We start from the raw sequence: 21500 nt of genomic DNA on the forward strand, positions 1-21500 counted from the left end.
TCTGCCTAAATAAATGACTAATATGGCTTCAGTTCCCCCAGTGTTCTTTAGCTATATGATCACTGTAATGCTTTGCGGCTAATAAAATTTCAGATTGACTAATTTATTGGGTAGCTTTACCAAAACATCCAAGTAATTCTTTATATACTCATTACAAATAGGTCCAAAATGAATTCTGTTGGGACTAAATGGAAAAGTCTCCCTCGGATCAGCATCGCTGAGCTTTAGATATGTTGGCACAAATCAGGTGGAGGATCTTCTGTGGTTTTAGTGCAGCAATTTATCTACATTTTGCAGTTAAACTTTAAGCATGAGGTAATTAGAGCCCCCCAAGCTTGAAATTCATGCACCTTTTTTTCCCTTCAGTACACCCCAACATATTTGAGTTGTATGAATTGCATGTGGAAGATCTGTACAAAACTTCGAGTCGAGATAGAAGACAGCTTAAAATCTTAAAACTGCTTCTTTCTTTTTTTTAGACTTTGAATTTACAAATGGGTAGGAAGTCTGCTGTTACCAGGGGTCAGTCAGCAGCCTATTGTGTCATGCAGAAATATTCACTAGTCAACAGTCAAATACACTGCAAGCCATTAACTACTGCACCTGTTGTCCAGATGGGCTAACAATAAACATGACACAGTCAATCATGCTTGCAGAATAGGGTGGACAGAAGGCTTTGGGGGATGTTTCTAGAGTCTTCCTCTGTTTATCTAAACCTTTACTTCTGTACTATTATGTAGCTGAGAGTATCAGGGTTAGTGCATTTCAATCTTGGAATCACTCTGACAAGTTGTACCAGGGGGCATTGTGCAGTTTTTTGTTTGCGTTTTAAACTCAAATGGCAGCTCTCTGTCTGTTGACTAAGAAAACTATTATTTGACAAAGGAAGGAGCTATAAATCTCAGCATGTTGAAAAACATTAAATATCATCAAAATTGCTCTAACCTTAAATGCAAATAAAGCTGGTTCTCTCTGCTAAACATCATCCACAACAGGACATTCTTAAAGCCATGAATCATTTATTAGTTTAGATAATTTTATATCATGACAAATTATTGAACATACAATTATGTGCACTACTGCAATATTAAACACGGAATCAAAACTCAACTTTGTTGATTAATTCCTTTATAAAAGAGTTATGGACCTAAAGTAGTTCAAAAGTCATAAAAGATCACTTCCCATTTCTCTCCTAGGAACATCCTTTATTGTATAAATAGTTTGGAGGAAGGGTGGAGAGTTTACTTGAATACGTATCTACCAGTATCTACCCTAGTTTAAAGTATGCTACTTTTAGTTTTAATATGAAAAATGAAGCTCTGAAGTATTTCTTTTCTTTTTTTCTTTCTTTCTTTTTTTTTTTTTTTCCTAAGTATGACTTATTGGTGGCATTGCTAAAGACCTGTTCACAGTTTTAGAAGATAGTTACATTTTTATCCACTTTTTGGATGCAAGTGACTTGAAAATATTCTGTTGTGTTAAGTTTCAATGTCCTGTCAGCTGTAAACAATTCTGTCAAATTCAAACCTAAATAATTTTATTTAAATATAAAGAACAAACTTCAGAAGCCATTAATAAATTTGTTTAGGTATTTCCAGAATATACAAAAAAAAAAAAACAACAAAAACACCTCAATGCCAAACATGGTACTTTTCAGTAACTTTTATATTGATGCGGATTGAGAGTGTTGTGTAGGAGATAGTGTGAAATAAGCTGGGAAGTGAGAAAACAACCTCAAACTGTATAGTCAACAGATGCAGAAGTTGAGCTAATCAGGAAATGCCCAGTGTTCTGTGTCTTTCCTGTTGATATTACCTGCAAGAGTGTCCAAATGAAGCATCTGCAGTCTAACCTGAATCATTGAATGGCTCTGGTTGGAAGGGACCTTAAAACATCATCTTGTTGCAGCCCTCCTGCTGCAGGCATGGTTGCCAACCACTTAATCAGGCACTAGATGATCAAGGCCTAGGGCCCCATCCAGCCTGGCCCTGAAGGAACTACTCCAAGGAAATAATATCTACAACTTTTCTGAGCAGCCTGTTTCAGCACTTCACCACCCTCTCAGTTAATTTCTCCTGACATCTGATCTCAGAGCCTTCCTCTTTCAGTTTAAAGCCATTCCCCTTTTGTCATATCACTATCTATCTAGGTAAAAATTTGTTTTTCCTTTCTACTTAAAAGCTCTCTCCATTGGAAGGCTGCAGTGAGGTCTCCCCAGAGCCCAGCTCCCTCAGCCTGTCTTCATAGGAGAGGTGCTTTAGCCCTTTGATCATCTTTGTGGCTCTCCTCTGGACATGCTCCAATAGCTCTGCATCTTTCCTGAGGTGGGAGCCCCACATCATGAAGGGCAGAGTAGGGAGGACAGTCACCTCCCTCGCCCTGCTTGCCATCTTTCTTCTGATGCAGCCCAGGATACCATTGGCATTCTGGGCTGCAAGTGCACACTGCTGGTTTACATTACGTCTTACATGTACCGGGACTCCAGAGTCCTTACCTGCAGAGATGCTTTCAGTGATTTCTTCTCCCAGTCTGTGTACATGTCTGGCATTTTCCCAACCCAAGTGGAACAACTTCCACTTGGCCTTGTTGAACCTCATTCGTTTCATGTGGGCCCATTTTTTAAGCCTGTCCAGGTCCCTCTGGATGTCATTGCTTCCTTCTCCTGTATCAGATGCACTACTCTGCTTGGTATCATCTGTAAACTTGCTGAGGGTGCACTCAAGCACCACTCAAGCACTACTGGAAGTCATACTCTAATGCTACCTCTCATTATTTGTGAGGTTCCAGAAGAAGAAATAAGAATGAGTAGTTTGGTGGATGACATTTCATTGACTATCTAACATTATGACTGGTTTGTGGGTTTGGTATCAAGCTTTCTTAAAAGCTGGAGCTTATAGGGGAACATGTTGCCCTTTTGCCACAGAGGGATTGTGATGTTTAGAGTTCTTTCTAGTAGTAGTGTTGTGACAGCAATGTATTCTGACAGTTATCTGAAGTTCTCTGATGATGGAGTAGTCTAACCAGCAATGTCTAATGCTGAGGTTAAATATCTATATAACCCATTGCAGATAATTTTTATTTATTTTTGTAAAGTCATTAACCTGAAAATGAGGTAGATCACAACCCTTTGGGGCTTCAATATCAATAATAAAATCAGGGAAGAAGCTACCTCCCCTCTGATGTTGAGTCCTTTAAATTTTGGTGGAATGAATAGTAGGTTCTCTGCTTTGTGATTTTAATGAAACCTATGATGTTTTTGAAATTCCCTGCATAAAAAGGCTTTTTGGAATAACACCCAAAGGTTTGCTTAGCAGGGGGATGTATGTGTGTGTGTACATGTACACGGTTAGTGAGTGGAATTCAGCAACATTAGTATTTTCATTCCCAGCTCTCTTGTTTTCTGGAGCTTCACATGCCTGAGGAAGTGATCCATTCCTCACACAACACAGCTTTAGGTCCTGTGATCATAATGAATTTTTCTCCTTGAGGAACTTGTGTGGGTTTGAAAGTGTCAATTCAAATAGCTAATGTCAAATAAGAAAATTAAGGGGAGAGAGAAGGAATGTTAGAAGAGATGAGTTACAACAAGGTAAAAGAACAAATAGGGAATAGAAAAATAATATACTCGGTCCTTTTTGGGATCTTTTGTGTAATGGGCTTTCCCTCATTATGTCTTAAGAAATTAATTAATTAAAAATTAATTAACAATTCTTTTTAGACAGAACAGAAATACAAACTAGCTCAGGGATTGTAAGTAGCTCTGCTTTGTTCACACAGTGAAGAAAAAGCTATTTTATCTTGCTTCTTGGGAAAGTTTTATATCCTGTGTTAGCACAGCTAGGACATTAGCAGTGGCCACATTAGCCTTTTTTCATCTAGTTCATATTTCCCATATTGTGACTACACAGGCATACACTTAGCCCAGTTCAAGGTATTCTGTGTCATGGTTCAAAAATACATTTCAACCTCCCAGGCCAATGGAGAACAAACACAGATGTATTAATTGTGCAGATCAGAGCCATTGAGTCCCTGCTGCCTTGTTAGCTCTGGTGTCAGGAGCTTCCTTTCTTTCCTATGAAGGAAAAATCATTTCTATCCCAGCTGAAACCAGGCTGCTTTCCTTTAGAATAAGGAGTCATTATTATGTAAGAATATTTCTCAGAGAATTTTGAAAAGAATATTTTGAGAAAAAGTTTTGGAAAAGTTTAGATTTTGGCTCCATAACTAATTTTAGTCTTAGCAGTTCTAGTGAATTCCCCATCTTATTCATGCAGAGAGCTAGAATACACTTTGCAACAATACTATACTTGTAAGGCAAAGCCTTTATGTTGAAAGACTTCTGTCAGTACTCATAGAAAACAGGTTGGTACATTTTTGCCTTGTCCTCCAACAACATTGTTGACTGCAAATACATTTTTTTTATTGTTGTAAATTTCTCAGATTTTCAGATATTATTAACAAAACAAGATGTTGTTGGATGTACAGCATACAATTTAAAATCATCCAAAAGACCCTTAAGCTAGCACATGAAAAATGTCAGAATACAAACCCTCTTCCAGGGGTTTACTAAAAGAAAGAAGAAAAATAGATAAACTGTCAGGTATTACTCATTAGGTGTTTTTTTACAGAATGCTTAAAGGTTTTTTCTATTTAAATTAATGAACTTCAGTTGCAAATTATATACTTGTAAAAATCTAGTTCTTCAGCTGAACTGAGGCAGCACAAGAAATAATATTTAAATATTAAAAGAAGATGTTGGAATGCAACAAAATTTGAACAGAATTTCGAAAATTATTTCAGTAAAAACTCACACTGCTGAACAGCTTCATCAAGCACATTATGTTGCTTTAAAAACAACAACAAACAAAAACAAACAAGCAAGCATATATGTATTACTTTGGGTTTAGTGGATGTATAATAAAATAGAATTGTTGAGAAACTATCTAAAGGCAATTCATTATCACTGTAATTGTACAGTTCAAGGAAAAAAGAAAAAAAAGATATATTTATCAATGCTAACAAAAAGTGAGAAAGGTTTAAAGGCATGGAGTGTTATATTGCAAAATGAAACTGTGCCCCTAAAGTTGAGGTAACCATCTGCGTCCATGACTGATTCAAATATTGTGTGAGGAATAAATTTTAATGCTTATAAGCTCATTTGCTAAAGAATACCAAAATATCTGGCTAGACTTTGATGGGTAAGATGTTCACGATACATCTTTTATCATGGCTGCCATGCATGTCTTACAGCCTAAGAGACTTTTCTGCAGGTAACAAGTGCGAATCCTAGCTGTGACATAATCAAATAAATGGAATATTTCCCCCTCAATAAAGGAAAGAAAATTAAATCTTGATGCTAATGAATGCATCTCTACTGTAGTAAATATTGTGCTTATATGCAACATTCTCTGGCTGTAGAGAATTTCCTTCCTGTTTACATCGCTAAGCTATTATTACCACAACTGTCTTGGCTGCCTTCTATACTCTCTTTTCTGTACTCTTCCCTGGTGGGCACTATCCAAAGGCAAAGAAAACTTGTCTTTTCTCATGTGAATATTTTAAAAGATCCTAATGCCCATAAAAAAAGAAACACCAGTCTTTTGTTGGAGCCAATAATAACAGCACAAAATTTTAACTTCCTGTCTCTGTTATTTTCAAGATCATTCATGCATCAACTGTATTGGCTTTTTTAGCAAATCAGCAAAGATTTAAAGATCGTATCACTATTTCTAATAAAGATTTAACTATACTTCTCACTGGGATCTCCAAGAGATTGTTTTCTTAAAAACTGCTGAAAGAGACTCTTAGAAATGGTAGCACACCTTTTTCAATTTAAATTAACAACCCTACCTAAAGTGATGGAAAGTCTTTCCCTGTACTCTACAGGGCCTTTGGGATTTGGATCAATCCAAATTCTTTTATAAGAAACAGTGCTTTAAAAAGAAGCAGTTCCATTTTCCAGTTGTAAGGACTTAACCAATATTCTGATGTGTAAGACTGCTTCTCATGTAGGCCACTTAATTAGAACTGGGAGATCTACAGTGTAGATTATATTTGTTCATTTTTTAGTCCCCAGCAGTTCTGAAATACTATACTAGTACTTATAACACCTCTTTATGAAAAATTCTATTTTTTCCTTGTGAGAAATTAATAGCATTTGCAATAATTTGTAAGCATTTTTAAATTATACTACAGCTGGTTTTAGTAATCTTACATTCTTTAGTTATTTTTTGAAATCACCAAATTTTCCATGGAGACTGTATTTTCTTGCAGTGTTTTATGAACAGAAAGAAGAAGCAGCTGAAAGGCAAGGAAAAATAACCAACTAGCAACACAGTCAGTTCTTACCAAAATCTTTGGGTAATTACACAACTGATACAGACTTCTTCCCTGAAAATGGAGATTGATTGAAGTTTTATTTCAATCTTACTTCCAGTTTCTCTTATTACTGGGTTTCACTTACCCAATTTCATTTATTTTATAAGTCTTCATTGTATCTTTTTGTGACTGAATCTTGAAAATAACAAAGGCACAACAAAGGTGGATTTAAGCAAATCCACCACCTACATGTGCTAGTACAACATGAAAAAGTAATAAAGCCTGACATACCACCTCAGAATCAGAAACAATTCTGAATAGTTGTATGCTTCAGTTCTTTTCAGTATATCACCTACTTCAGTAGAATGATGGTGCATTAGTCAGTTACTGGGTAATCTCATAGCTGGATTTTGTATGCCAGTGTTGAAGGTGACTCCTATATCTGCCAGTAGTAGTGTTTGAGGTATTTCCTAATTTTTGCTTTTCATATAAGATATAACATCTATTGTTTTCCAGTCACTTATTCTCTGGGAAGCTTCCTTTTATTTACACTGTGATAGAAAAAAAGCAAACATACTAGAAGTGCAGAAAAAAAAAATCCTACTTGCATCGGCTTCAGGCTATATCAAATACAAAACCTGTCTTTTTTTGGTGTTTTACGCTGAATGTTAAGTGCATTACATAGCTCAGTAAAATCTAAAGCTTAGTTCAATTTGGTATCAGGAGAGCTAGGTTGTAGCCACCTAGCAATTGGTTGGCTTCTTCTGCAGACAGATGTGAAATGCTTAGCCTTAGCATTATGCTTTGCAGTGACAGCCCTGGTAACATGTTATATCTTAGGCCATTAAGTATTTAAATCTTCAAGTACTTTGTATATATCTGTAAATGTCTGCATCTGTTACTCCACTGATAATAATTAGAAGCTAATGGAAAGAATACTTGTCGTAAAGCCTCTTGTTATTTCTTTTCCTTATTCCATTATTTTGTTTTTGTTGTTATTACTATGTTTTTGTTTCTCAGAGTTTCATGTTTCCACTTAGTATTTTAAAAAGTTATCTTTGTCCAGAAAATGATGCAGGAAGTCAAATATAATGGAATGAAATGAAGAAAAAGAGCAGGGAAGAAAGCAGACCTCTGTACAGGAAGGTAATAGTCAGGGGAAGCTAGATATGTTTTAGTGTTAGTAAAAAACAAGGATGATCACAGCTTGCACATTTGTAAGACACCACTGTCTAAGGCATAAAAAGGCAATTGTATTGGCTCCGAGGAGGAGCAGCTTGCCTGATTTGCTCACAGAAGATTCTGAAATAACACTGCCAAGATTTAAAACAACAAAAATAGTGTAGGCATAACAAAGAAATATTTCTTGTTCTTGACTCTCGGAGATACATTATACCTTCCTTCATGCAGATTGAACAGCTTTTGGTCTTCTTGACATAATAGTGGCATATGAAAGCCCTGTGGATGGATGGAGCGTTAGATTGGAAGTAATAAGGTTGTGCCTGACTTACCTCCACATTTGTAGCAGATGTTACAAATGTCATAACATGAACCTTTGGGATTGGGCTGGAAAAAAAAAAAAAAAAAAAAAGCAAGACAACAGATGTAGGCCTCTTAGTTTTACCAGCAAGTATAGTCTGACGCTATATGACACTGTTCTGACTTCATGTTAATACCTCCTGAGAGCAGAATTGGTGACACTAGCCATTTCTGTAGCACCAAAGCTGGAAAGGGGTGACAGCAGTTTTCTTATCAAAGGAATTTTAATACTAGTTTAGAAATAAGACAATAGAACTATCACTATCACCCCAATTACTGTCACCTTGTTATATCTGGAAAAGTAACCCATACTTATTACTTATTTTGGATATAACTGGTAATTTTAAGAAATTTCAATGTACTGACATTTATCCATTTTTTTCCATTGGTAGAGCAAAGCCACACTCACGATACAGACTTCTATCTGAACCACTGCTATATTTCTAAGTTTTCAACCCTCATTTTACACCTCTCCCTTGCTTTGCACATCTGTCCTTTTTCAACATTTTGCAGACTTTCTACTCTCAAAGCAACTAAATTTTCTGGGAGTATCTTCTTGCTTAAATTATAGAAACAAATTTATTTAAAGCTACAGTAAAATATGAAACATCCTTTTCTCATAGCTATGTTCTGCATTACTTTCTCAACTATTTCATCAAAATATTATACTATTTTCAAAACATCTTTTTATACTTCTCACATTGCCTTTTATTTGTGACTAAGTGTACTACTTTTCTCTCTTCTTTAAAACTAATATTTGAGTTGGACCTGATGATCTTTGTTGATCCTTTCTATCTAAACTATTCTATTCTCATAGAATTCTCAGTGAATTCTCACTGAAGCTGGTGAAGGGTTTGGAGTACAAATTTTGTGAGAGAAGTGACTGAGGGAAATGGGATTGTTCAGCCTGGAGGAGATTCAGGGTGACCATATCACTCTCTACAACCATCTCATAGGTGGTTGTAGAGGGGTGGGTGTTGGCCTTTTTTCCCAGGTAACTAGAGATAGGACAAGAGGTAATGGCCTTAAGTTGCACCTGAGAAGTTCAAGTTGGATATCAGGAAAAATTTCTTCACAGGAAGAGTGGTAATGCACTGGAACAGTCTACCTGGGGAAGTGGTGTCATCATACGTGAGGGTTTTGAAGAAAAAGATAGATAGATTTGGAACTGAGGAACATGGTTTAATGTGCATGGTTGTAATGGATTGGACTAGATGATTTCAGTGGTCTTTTCCAACCTTAATGACTGTATGATTCTAATGACCTAGGGATGAAGGATAGGTGGAGTTACCTCCTTCACGTTGTATCTACTTGTGGCAGTGCACTATAATAGTACAGTCTGTTATAGGATCACAGTTTGTATACTTTCATTCTGTATAATTTTTTCCTACATTTTTGTGAGCAAAAGTCAGTGTTGTAAATAACTGTAAAACAACTAGTATCAAATGAATTTGATGCTGGAAAGTGGCTCTAATTCAATTCTGTTAGAGACAAGTGTCACTCCCCTTGATGCCAAGGTGTGCCTTGCTGCCTTACAGATGAGTTAGTGGCTAGAGTGAGTGTTAATAGCTACTCTTAGTTGTTATATGGAATGGTTAGTTATTTTGCTTCCCGTTCTGTTGACAGTTATGTGATTTTTATACTACTGTCCTTCATGAGTTGGAAGATGTGTGTAGTCATTCTTTCTGTTTCTCAGGAATTTTGTCCACTGTTCCTGTATTTCCTAGGAGTAGAAAATTAATGCAAGAGCACTGGCCCTTGTATTTTTTCCCCTGTGCTTCAATTTAAAGCAGTGGTGATTCTCTCTGCCACATCACTCCCTCAGGTGCTGCCATTCTTGAACTGGAGGCTTAGCCTTCTCCCTGAAGAATTTCATTGTCAAGGAGAAGAGAGGGGGTTCTCCCATGAAGAATTTTAATCACCCTGTCTGTAGCCCTTTTGAAGGAGGCACAATAGTTCCTATAGTAACTACTACAGTGTGGGAGAAAGGCCAGTGCTCCCTCCCCCAGCCACAGATGGAGAACTCTCTTTCCTTAGATGACTGGAAATTCTTGCACAATAAAGCCTCATACTTAACACAAAAAATAAAATAAAATATCTGAAATAAACTCTTAAAATGTGCAAGTAACTACCAATTAAGAAACAATGCTATCTGAGTTATCAAATAGAGAACATAAAAATTTTTAATATACTTATTTCTAAGGTGTGTTTAGCTTTCAGTCCTGGAGTTTTTAATTCTAAGAAGTGCAGGGAAAAAAAAAAAAAAAAGAGAGAGAGAGAGAGACATTTAGGTCCTGAGAAATCTCATCCTCCCCACCCCACTCCCAAAAGAACAAATCTTGTGGGAAGAAGCAGACCTACAAAATAGATAACAATTATTAGAGAAGGAACATGTGCATAAAATAGATGAAAAATTGCAGTGGAAGCCATTTCTCTACTTACTTTTTTTCCATTCGCTCAGTATCTTTTTTGGGGAAAGGGCACACTATTCATGGGAAATGCATCTTCAAATCTTTTGAATCCAATACAATGAACAAGTGATACAGTGCTTTGTACATCTTTGGCATATTAATTTGATCAGTTTTATGTTATAGAAAATAAAATAAGCTGTTGTGGGTTTTTTTAGATTTAAAAATATTAACTTGAATATGAAAAGCAAATTTTGCTAACAAAATATTTTAATTCCTAGAGTTTTTGATGAAACAACATAGATAAACTACTTGAAATAGATAGTATAGATTTAATTGTGTGAGGTAACATTTTCTTAAATTAATCATACTTAGTTATTTGATAGAAAGGTTTGGCTTGCTTTCTCAACTAAGGATTCTTGAGTAATGAATACATGCTGTATACCAGTGACTAGAAGATGGATGTTTGGAATAACAGATATTTGTGTACACACACACACACAAACACACTCACACAAAAAAGAAAAGAAAAGGAAAGGAAAAGAAATGCTATGGTTAGCATTGTAAATTGATTATCATATTTTGAATTATGCATCTTACATGTAGTCCTTTGTGACAGATTTGTTCTGGTACTTTATTGCTGTGATACTTAGTTGGTAATGGCATAGCATTAATGATTCCCTCAGCTTTACTAAACCAAGAAAAAATACTTTTCCGCATATGTTAGAAATCCATCTGAAATTTATTTCTTTTTCCATCTGTGAGGGCGGATGTTACAAAGGACCTAAATTTTGGATCCCATGATGTCTTACTTTGAGGTAGACTGGTGACATCATTTACTTTCTTTTGAATACTTTTTCCATCTCAGAGTGCACAATCTCTGCTTACTTCATGATAATTACCCGTTGCTGATTTCAGTTTTTATCAGGATCTAAATATGTATCATCTATACATTATGCCTTGAACATATGTGTCAGGCATGGGAGTTGATTCTTGGTAGAAATTTCTTTCAAAGCTTAAAATTAGTCATTAATAGGATAGCAAAGAAGAATCAATGGAAAAGATATCCATTACAGTATGTTAAGAAAAAGAAAAAGCAATGAACTGCTTCTGTGGATTTTAGTGTGCATAAGTATTAACCTTTCCTTTTAAGCCTTATGTTGATTTCATATTCTCCTTCCTTCACAGTGCATCTTCTGTTGTTCAGTGTCACCCTCTGTCATTGTCCCTTTCTCTTCTAAAACACTGTTTTAAGTATTTCTAAGTTATTTGTTATGTCTAGCTCAAAAGTCCCAAGGTTTAAGGTGGCATCTTACCTCTTTCTGTGTAACTAGCCTGATTATCACGTTCACATGCAGTATTCTTCCATGAGCAATTTGTTGTCTTTTGAAACAGCAAAAGATATATCTTCATGCAGAATTTAGTTTACAAGGTAAATGTATTCAAAAGCGTACTGAAATTTTTCTACTTCAGAAAAAAATTGAATTATGTAAAAGAATGCTCAAAATTATATCCATACTCATACTGTGCATTGCACTGTACCTACAGTTATCTAAACCAGTTCAGGCAACTCTACTTCTGTTCCATTACGCAGTCATATGTGAAATTATCATGTGTTTTTTATATACTCTTAGGGTATAAACTGTCATATGTGAAGATATGGAGTTTGCCTGATATGTTTACATATTTTGTGAATACATCATAATACTCTTTTGGTGGGATGTTTATGAATGTTCAGTTTTGACAAGTAAGGTCTGACATACTGGCATAATTGGAGTTCTTCAAGAACAAAAAAATGAAACATGGTCTCTGTTTGTTTGTTTTGCTTTTTGCTTGTGGTTCTTCAGACAGCAGATTACCTAAAGAGGTGCTTCTACCTTGCCTTTCAGGAGTACCAAAATGGCTCAAAAGAATTAAAAACAAATTAATGAATAGAATTTTTAGAGTAATTGAAAAATGGCCTAAGTAGTAAATAATATTTCAGGATAATTAATTGAGAAGTTCAGAATGGTTTTTAAAACTGAAAGTATTTTTTCATTCCTATAGATGAGGTAATACATATTCTGTTTAAAGTTCTGTCTGTCCTCCAGTCTTGGGCCCAGTACTCTGTAACATTTTAGCAGTGGCATCAGTGATGGAATTGAGTGAACCCGCATCAAGATTGCTGATGACACCAAGCTGAGTGGTGCAGTTGACACAGTGGAAGGAAGGGATACCATTCAGAGGGACCTCAACAGACTTGAGAGGTAGGCCCAGGAGAATTCAGGTTCAACACAGTAAAGTGCAAGGTTTTGCACTTGGGCTGGAGAAATCCCAGGCATATATACAGACTGGGAGGAACAGGCCTTCAGAATAGTCCCACATAGAAGGACCTCGGGGTCCTGGTAGATGAAAAACTGAACATGAGTCTGTTCAGCCTGGAGAAAAAAAGGCTGCAGGGTGATTGCAGCCTTACAGTACCTAAAGGAGCCTATTAACAGGAGAGGAGTCAAGTCTTTACAAGGGTGGATACTGGCAGGACAAGGGGAAATGGTTTTAAATTGTAGGAGGGAATATATAGGTTGGATATCAGGGTGAAGTTCCTTACCAAGACAGTGGTGAGGTGCTGGAACAGGGTGTCCAGAGAGGTTGTGGATGCCCCATCCCTAGAGGTGTTCAGGGCCAGGTTGGATGGGGCCCTGGGCAGCCTGGTCTAGTATTAGATATGGAGGTTGGCAGCCCTGCCTGCAGCAGGGGGTTGGAGCTTAATGGACCTTGAGTTCCCTTCCAACTCAAACAATTCTGTGATTCACTAGCAGGAGGTCATAGTGGACACCAGTCTTTTCATTCTGTGCACAGTGGCTTAGAAGTGAATTTGAGAAGAAATCCTCTCACATCAGGATACACAGAAATCTTTGTTAGGCAGTCCATGTTCTTCTTTTCCATAGCTTCCCTCTCTTTCTAGCTCAATTACAAATGCTCTTGAGATTGCATTAAGCATGCTTAGACTGCCCCAAAGACACACTGAAAGGGATGTGGTTTTTTCTTCATCTCAGATTAATCTTCGAGGGAGGAAATTTAAAGAGGAATGAGTGAGGAGTTTTATTTTTGTTTTTATTTTTTTCCTTATTAGTAGCTTGTTAAAGACTAATGCTTTACAAGCAATAGGTATGTTAGTTGTTTCAATCTTGATAGTAAAACTTTTGTTTCAATGCCATGGAAAGGGAAAGATTTCAATGAAAGTTCCTCTGCTACAGCAAAGCAATTGCATTTTAACACTTTATTTCTATTTTTGTGTCACTATTAGTAGCCAATATTTGATGGCAATATTGTTTCAGCCAACTTTTTGTTTAACCGCAACCATTGTACATTCAAACCATTGTCACCTAAATATGATGAAATATAGGCAGTAGAAAATATGACTACCTGAAAAAGCCTATTTTGCTCATATTACTAAATGAAGAGAAACTTGGAAGAAGAATTGCCAGGTCCCTCTGGTTGACATCCCTTCCTTCTGTCATATCAACCGCACCAGTCAGCTTGATTTTATCAGCAAGCTCGCTGAGGGTACACTTGATCCTACTGCCTGTGTCATTGGTAAAGTTGTTGAACAGCACCAGATCCAAAACAGACCCCTGGGGGACACCACTTATGACTGGCTTCTACTTGGACACAGACCACAACCCTCTGCCCTCTGCCTGCGACCATTCAACCTCTTTATCCACTGAATAGCCCAGCCTTCAAATTTGTATTTCTCCAACTTAGAGACAAGGATGTGGTGCAAGAATATGTCAAAGGCCTTGCACGAGTCCAGGTAGACAACATCAGCTGCTCCTCCTTTGTCCACTAGTGCCATCACTCTATCATAAAAGGCCACAGATGTTCTGATATAAATCCTGAATCCATTGCTATCCAAGTTTTCTGTGAGCAGCTGAGCTGTGGCTGATGATGGTTCCATCCAGAGGGTGAGAGATTCAGAGATGATAGTTTGTTTTGAAATTTTATAGGAAAATAAAATTGTGACCTGTTATTTTAATCCAACCATTTCAGTCTATGTCTTCCTTTTATCTATTGTTGTGCCAACGATCTATTCAGTACAAATAAGAGGCCTTGTGCTGTGATTGGTCCATGGGATTGCCATATTTTTGAAACCTGTCAATGCAGCACTCACTTGTATTTGAGTGGTATTTTTTCAGATACTGATATGTATCAAGAAATATTTGAAGCTTAATTAAGTAAAAAAAAAAAAAAAAAAAAAAAAGAAGAAATGAAGTCAATGGAAGAAAACCATTCCCCTTATTATTTATCTCAGTATTCTTGACTCAGTCCTCGAAATGTGAAGGATGATAGTTAGGAAAATGAATGAAATACAAAAACTGCATATTTAACATCTATTTGGTTAACAAACAAACAAATAAAAGAAGTGCAGTATGGCTACCAGAAGCGTAGTGGTTTTCTGCTTAATGTATTTATGCTGGCTGTAAAATTAGGAACTGTCATTGCAACCCCACAAAGCCCGGGTAAGTGCAAGACATGTAAATCAAGAGGTTTTACTGCTATAAAAATGTCAATGATCTGAATGGCTTGAAAGTACTGAAAGATATTTGTGTACATGTATACCAGCTACTAGGATACAGACATCAATAGAGGATTTATCTGACAAATTTTAAAGCTAAGATCCAGCCCTCTTGTGCTTTCTAGTTAACTCACTGACCTTGAAGTGGTTTTATTTGAGCTGTAGAACTCAGAGCATCCCAAGTACAAGGAACAGACAACTTACTTGCAAATACATTTCAAAGTTAAGATACTGTTTTAATGTGTTATACAGTCCTCATGCATTTTATTCAAGTTATTATACTCTCATGCAAAAAAAAAAAAAAAAAAAAAAAAAAGCAATTAACGTCATAGAACTGGAAGCAATATTCTGTATGTAATGGATACACTTTAAAATGGCAGTGGATTGTAAAGATGTGATATAGAGCAGGAAACAGAAAATGAATTGGAAGACAAATTGCAAGTGGAGATGTGTTCAGAAAATGTGTGGAAACCATAACACAGACAAGATGGAAGAATGAAACAACCTAAAAGACTTGAGCAGAGTTAGCTGTTCTTTCAGAGGTTGTTTTTCCTTGTGATACTCCTATGGAGACTAGTATGAATCAATGCCTAACATTCTAGAACTGAGAATTTCTTTTTTGTTATCAGCTGATTATAAATGAAATTACATTAAAAAGAAAAGAAAAAAAGCCTGCAGATCTAGTTCATAACAATGGGGACACTGATAATCTTTACAATGCCAAATATTTTTAGTCCCATACTAAACCTAAAGTTTCTGTTAGAAAAAAGTTACAACTCCTGTATATGCAAGCCTTTGATAATAGGTCTGGAGGCTTATTAAGGAGGAAAGAAGGAACATCTATAAGTCTGTGTCTGCAAAAATAAAATTTTTAAAAGCCTTAGTTGCTAGAAAATTTTGGGCGCCTCTGGTGGCGCAGTGGTAGGAATGCCACTTGCAACACCAGAGGCCTGGGTTCAAAACCCCCCTGTGATGCAAGTGATAGAAGTGCCGCTCTGCTACACAGGAGGCTTGAATCCCGGGGGTTGGACTCGATAATCTCTAAGGTCCCTTCCAACCCGCATGAGACTGTGATACTGTGATACTGTTAAAATTTGATGTGCTATGATTATTTTTTTTTAGCAGGCACCACTTTAACTATAGAAACGATGAGACAGTCTGAAAAGAAGCAAAATTATTTGCGATCAGAAATTTATACGGAAAAAAAGTAGGAGTGAATAAGTGAATACTTTTAACTAGAAAAAGAATAATATTATGCTGATGTATCTGGTCAAAGTTAAAAAAATCACTGCAACATATAAGTGTATTACCAACTTCAATTGAGCTGTAAAGCAGAGGTTTTGAAGAAAGCATATTTTCATATGTTGCTGCCATCAGTATCCTTGAATATGTTCTAAGAAAGGGACTTAAACAAAAATACTGGGTCTACAGCAGTCACCATTTGTAATTATGAACTATTGCCCAAATCTGTTTGAGATGAAGCCACCTGTTTTCTCAGTATAAATAGCTTAGAATTTCCTGCAAGGAAATTACATGAGCATCAATAAGGAAAGATATTACATTTTTAGGTCAATATGACTATCAGTACTTGGCATATATCTTACTGATAATGTTTGGCAGACAGTATCATAGAGGACTAAAAAATGTTACTCTGTATTTTGTTTTCAGGGATGTTAGATTAGCCATCTTCAGTAATAGCATTCTTCCATTCTGCTTGTTTTTTATTGAATCTCATGGTATTTTCTTTCTATAAGCATGTATTTTAAAGAGGTTGCAGAGGCTTAGATCATCAGTGTTTTTGGATGTAGATGTTTTACGCCCTTCAAAACATGACCTCTTCTGTTTGCTGTGGATATGTCTTGATTTGGCACAAAGGCAGAAAAATAAGGGAAACTTCCTGCAGCCCATTGTCCTCTTCTCTGGTAGCTTCTCAAGTAGCTAGTACAGCCTGGATCTAAGAAGACACCTCAGTTTGCAATAGTAGATGCTTATTTTTCCCTCTACTCAGAACTGATCTCTGGTTTTATGCTGCTGGCACGAAGAGTTTCACAAAAGATTAGTTTTATTATTTCCTAGTTTGTTGTGTAGTTGTTTGCTCCTTTAAAACACAACCATCTATTACTGCCTCTTTAAGAGTAGAAGCTAGATTCAAGTATTTTTTGCAGCAGTTTACATTGAAATCTGAAACTCTAAAGTACTTATATAAATACTACCATACCTGTACTTTGGAGAATGCTTGACATCTCAGATGTGATGATAGGACAGCTCTTTTTTTTCTTTTTTTTTTTTTGACTTTTTAATGTGGTGTTTACTTCATTTCAGATAAATCTCTCTCATATCTTCATAAGTCCTAAGTAATATTTGTTCTCATCCCTACATCCCAAAACATTAGAATAACAGTTAGTATCTTTTTCAGTAGAATTTTTCACTAATTTCTGCATGCTGTCCTTGCCATGTACCAAAAACCTTCCAGAGGGACTCAGGTCATATTTGAATAAACTATTCATTTCACAGTTCTTGAACATTTAAATAGGTGTTTATTTGACGTGTTTTTTTTCTCTGTTTGTTTGTTTTCAAATTCTTTTATCCTCAAAATCTGAGTCACTGAAAATTATGTACTAGTTTTACTTACTGTGTGCAAGATAAAGTTTAAATTAACACTGGTATTTAAGATGCAACACATATTTAAATAATTAATGTGAAAGGGTGTGATTGGGGATTAGAAATGAATGTGCAGACCTTGCAACATAACTGTTTTTTATTCAGTTATAGGTGCCCAACGCAGGAGAAGTCCCAGTGCCCTTGCCATTGAAGTATTTGAATCTCATTTGGGAAGTCATATTTTACAGGTAAAAAAAAAAAAAAAAGGTTTTTCCATGAAAAAGTCAAGATAGTCAATCCTATTTCTGCCAATCATTTCAAAACTGTCAGTGTCAATATTTACATTACTGAAAATTTTAAAAACTCATATTTCCTTCTTTATAGAAAAGCCCGCGATTGGGACAGTTTTAAGGAGAGGGAGGGCATGTATTGTGTAGATGAATGTTTTGTTATTTTCAACTGTGCAGTAGGTGTCTGCTTGCAGAATTTGTTTGTGTGTGTGCATAAAACAGTATTTTGTGTTGTTGATTTCATTTTCCTTATGTGTCATGTACAAATTTAGGGTGTTTTTCCCCCACTTTGGTTTATGAGCACTGCTTTCCTCTATGATATCACATTTGTCATGATTATATATCACAAATCTGCAGCAATCTGTAAAGAGGAAAAATGAACAGCGGCATGCCTCTTTGGTTTCCTTAGCTATGAGATAAAAACTAATGAGATATTTGTCAAAAAATTTAGTCACACTATTCAAGTAACTATATTCCAGGAGGATTACACTGAGAAAAATCAGTAACCTGATGAAGATGTTGTTGTGAATATTTTGTTTTGTCAAGATCAGTGTAACCCTTCTTACTCTGCAGTAATCAAAAGTGGAGCAGAAACAGTTAAGCATGTGGAGTGCTCTGTCAGCAAGGCAAAAGCACAAGACTATGGAAATAAAATAAATAAATAAATAAATAAATTAAAAAAAAAAAAAACAAACAAGCAAACCACCCTTTACATGTAGACTTTTCTAACTAGAGAATTGAATAACTGCACTTATTTAGCAGTGTACACAGCTTCTCTATGCAAATATACTGCTTGCTGTATTATCTTTTGAGAGGTAAATTAGGATATTATCATGAGAAATATTCCACTTAATTTGAAATGATTGAGAGCTATCTCTCTATGTTACTTCAGCTGTGGCATTCAAAAGTACTGTGGAAAATGTCAGACTTTTTACATCTTTTTAAAGTAACTAAATACTGAATAGCAACAAAGATAATTTTAGGAAAACATGAAATTAACCACTAGAATGAATTTAACTTTGGAGCAAAAATCACGAATGAAGTTATTTACTTAGTTGTACATCCTTGGTAGAGACGTAGTTCAAGTTTTTTATTTTGTAACAAGTGTTTGTATTGTAGATATGGTACCAAAGGTATATACACCAGTATCTGCAGCATTGTTTGAATATTAGACAGGAGTGCTGTTATGTTGTCTTGTAAACGTTAAAAATAAACAAAAAAGAATATAACATAAATAAGAGTTTCATGATATTCCAATTAGTGTAATTTAAGATTTTAGAGTATACGAACATGCACTATATAGCCTAGATGTATGCTTATTACAGTATAAATTATAACTAATATAATAAATATAAACTAATATAAATTAAAAGTATCTAGATAAAATCTCACTGAGACTGATTTATTTACATTTGTTAGGTACTAGGTTTTACACTATATGAATATATAGTTCAGTTATAAGAAAAAAGCTGAGTTGTCCACCTTGAAAACTACTGGACATTTCAGTTTTTCACTGATTGTGTATTTAAAAATATTTAGTGTTTTTTAGTTGTTTAAACATATTCCACTATTGCTTCTATCTTTTCTCTACTTATACCTAACAAATTAGGTTGTTTTTAGGATGTAACTTTGTCATAGTGTTAGTAAGTAATCTATGTTGCACTTTTATCTGTAACAAATAGACTGAGAATTTTCAGTCAAAATTATCGTCAGCATCTTATTGGATATCTGTTGAGGTGTTGCCTTTGCAGAGAGGGTGGTACCTTTTACCAAATTACTCCCATTAATCTCCCAATTGAGAATAGAAACTTCCACTCTGACATTTAAAAGATAATGGATTGTTAGTGATGGATAAAGGACAAAATGAATTAATAATAGTCACAAGTTTATCATGGTCTGTTAAAATCTTGCTTTACGTAGTAGAGTAGTCAACATTGAAGGAAAATTTAGGTCTTGTGTTCAAATGCACCAATTTTAAAAGATCTGAACAGACTTCAAAGAATTGCCTTGAGGTATTACAGGTAGAAAAATAATCTTGGGAAGACAGAAGATACAAATAACAACAACCAGACGGAGTCTGCAATGGAGTGCTGTTCTAACAAGTTCTCGTTTAGTCTGCTTCTTCCAGCAATGATTTGCAAAGCAGCATTATGTTATGTATTGCTTGCAAGTGAAGTAAACAGCCTTGCAGAATGATTATACCTTGTGACTACCTCTGTTTTTTGGAGTCTGCTATTTGAGGAAGTTGAACCTATAGTTTGTTTAATCCCTTTCGCTATTAATATTTTGAAGATTGGGTTAAGTGTAAGCTCAGAAATTAAGGAGCCTCTCTAATCCTCCTAATATTTTGATACTTCAAAGTTTATTGACAGACACATGAGAAGCATGCTTAAAAAGGTGGATGTAATTTATTTATGATGAATTAAAAATAGAAATGGTGGTGCATCTTGTAATATTTTACATCTGACTTCTACAAGCAAGAAGTCTCAGCCATGTCAGTAAATTCCTTGCCACAGCCAATTACTACTCTATGTCATACCAAAGAGATTCCTGTGGTAGGTTTACAGTCAAGGAAACTATCCACTGTATGCTTACAGAAAAAAAGTATCCCCAAAACATGAATACCTAAATGTTGTCATCTCCAAAATCAGGGCAGAATACCTTTAAGAATTTTCCAAGTAAAATCACCTGAATAGTAAACAGCAATGCTTGTAGTAGAGGGGTGGGGAAAGAAAAAGGTAATAGCAATATGTTCATTAATTTTCAACAAAATTTCTGGTTTGTCATATTTTGTACTTTGTTTAGCCTTCATTTATCTTCTTCAGAATAGTAGTGTTATAGTTAGAATAGACTTTGATACATCTTCAGTTTTACATTTCTATGTATATATAAGCATTTATTAAATAAATGCAGTAAAAAAGTATTACTTCCTCTCCCTGCTGTTCAAAAATTTGACTGAAACTGGTTGTAAATATTAGCATGAAGATTATTGGTTTATACACGGTCTCTGAATTTTTTCTGTAACTTCATTGCTATTGAAGAGGTGTGGAAAAGGGTCAATAACCCCATATTCTTCACATAATCAGGAATGATCAGGAAATGTAGAACTAAATATAGAGAAAAGGGAAAGTTAGTGAATATATTTGCATATGCAAATTAGCTTAATTGATACTGCTTGCCTCTACAGGGATTTTTCATTACAAACTGGAGTGCTACATTGTTCAGCTCATATTGAGTAATTTAGTAACTAATGAGACCAGTTTGCACTAATTTGCATATGATAAATGAGCTTAATTGCAGTAAATAACTTGGAGGCATAATTACTTAATTTTCCTGTGTTGCATGGCTTTTAAGTTCACGTATGAACAACTCAAGATAATTTTGCATATTTAAATTAGTTGCTTTTAAAATTCTTGAACAAAAAAGAATACACCTTACAGTTTGAACTGTAAAACAATTAAAAGTAAAATGTGAAGTATTTTCAAATAAAATTCAGTATTTATAAAAGATATTTCTTCATTTAAAATACCAATACCATTTTAAAGAATGAATATTTGGAATTAAACACAATGGAATAGCTTTTAAAGTCAGAAAAGGATGGAAAGAAGGTATTAGTAACATTAACTGAATTGTGTATCTGACCTGCAATGAGTGGTACATTTTGTATTTCTGCACACAGAAGTGATAACTTTCATAATTGCATTCTTTGCCTCAACAGCACCTATTCTACTGTTAAAAAATGGTAACACTTTCATATAGGGTTATATTACCACAGACAATAACTTAGAT

The 21500-nt window shown here is 35.3% G+C and overlaps 1 protein-coding gene across 8 annotated transcripts in view; it reads left to right on the forward strand.

Annotated features, from left to right (window-relative positions):
• Nucleotides 1-21500, forward strand: part of NPAS3 (neuronal PAS domain protein 3) — a 575240-nt gene that overhangs the window by 257015 nt on the left and 296725 nt on the right. For all 8 annotated transcript variants that reach the window (XM_085549109.1, XM_085549110.1, XM_015865010.2 and 5 more), the window contains one exon: nucleotides 17587-17669. In XM_085549109.1, the coding sequence (XP_085405235.1) occupies nucleotides 17587-17669 (83 nt within the window). The remainder of the gene's footprint in view (nucleotides 1-17586; nucleotides 17670-21500) is intronic.

This window comes from Coturnix japonica, chromosome 5 (genome assembly GCF_054131305.1).
Source record: "Coturnix japonica strain WE chromosome 5, WE-NBRP24, whole genome shotgun sequence".
NCBI lineage: Eukaryota > Metazoa > Chordata > Aves > Galliformes > Phasianidae > Coturnix > Coturnix japonica.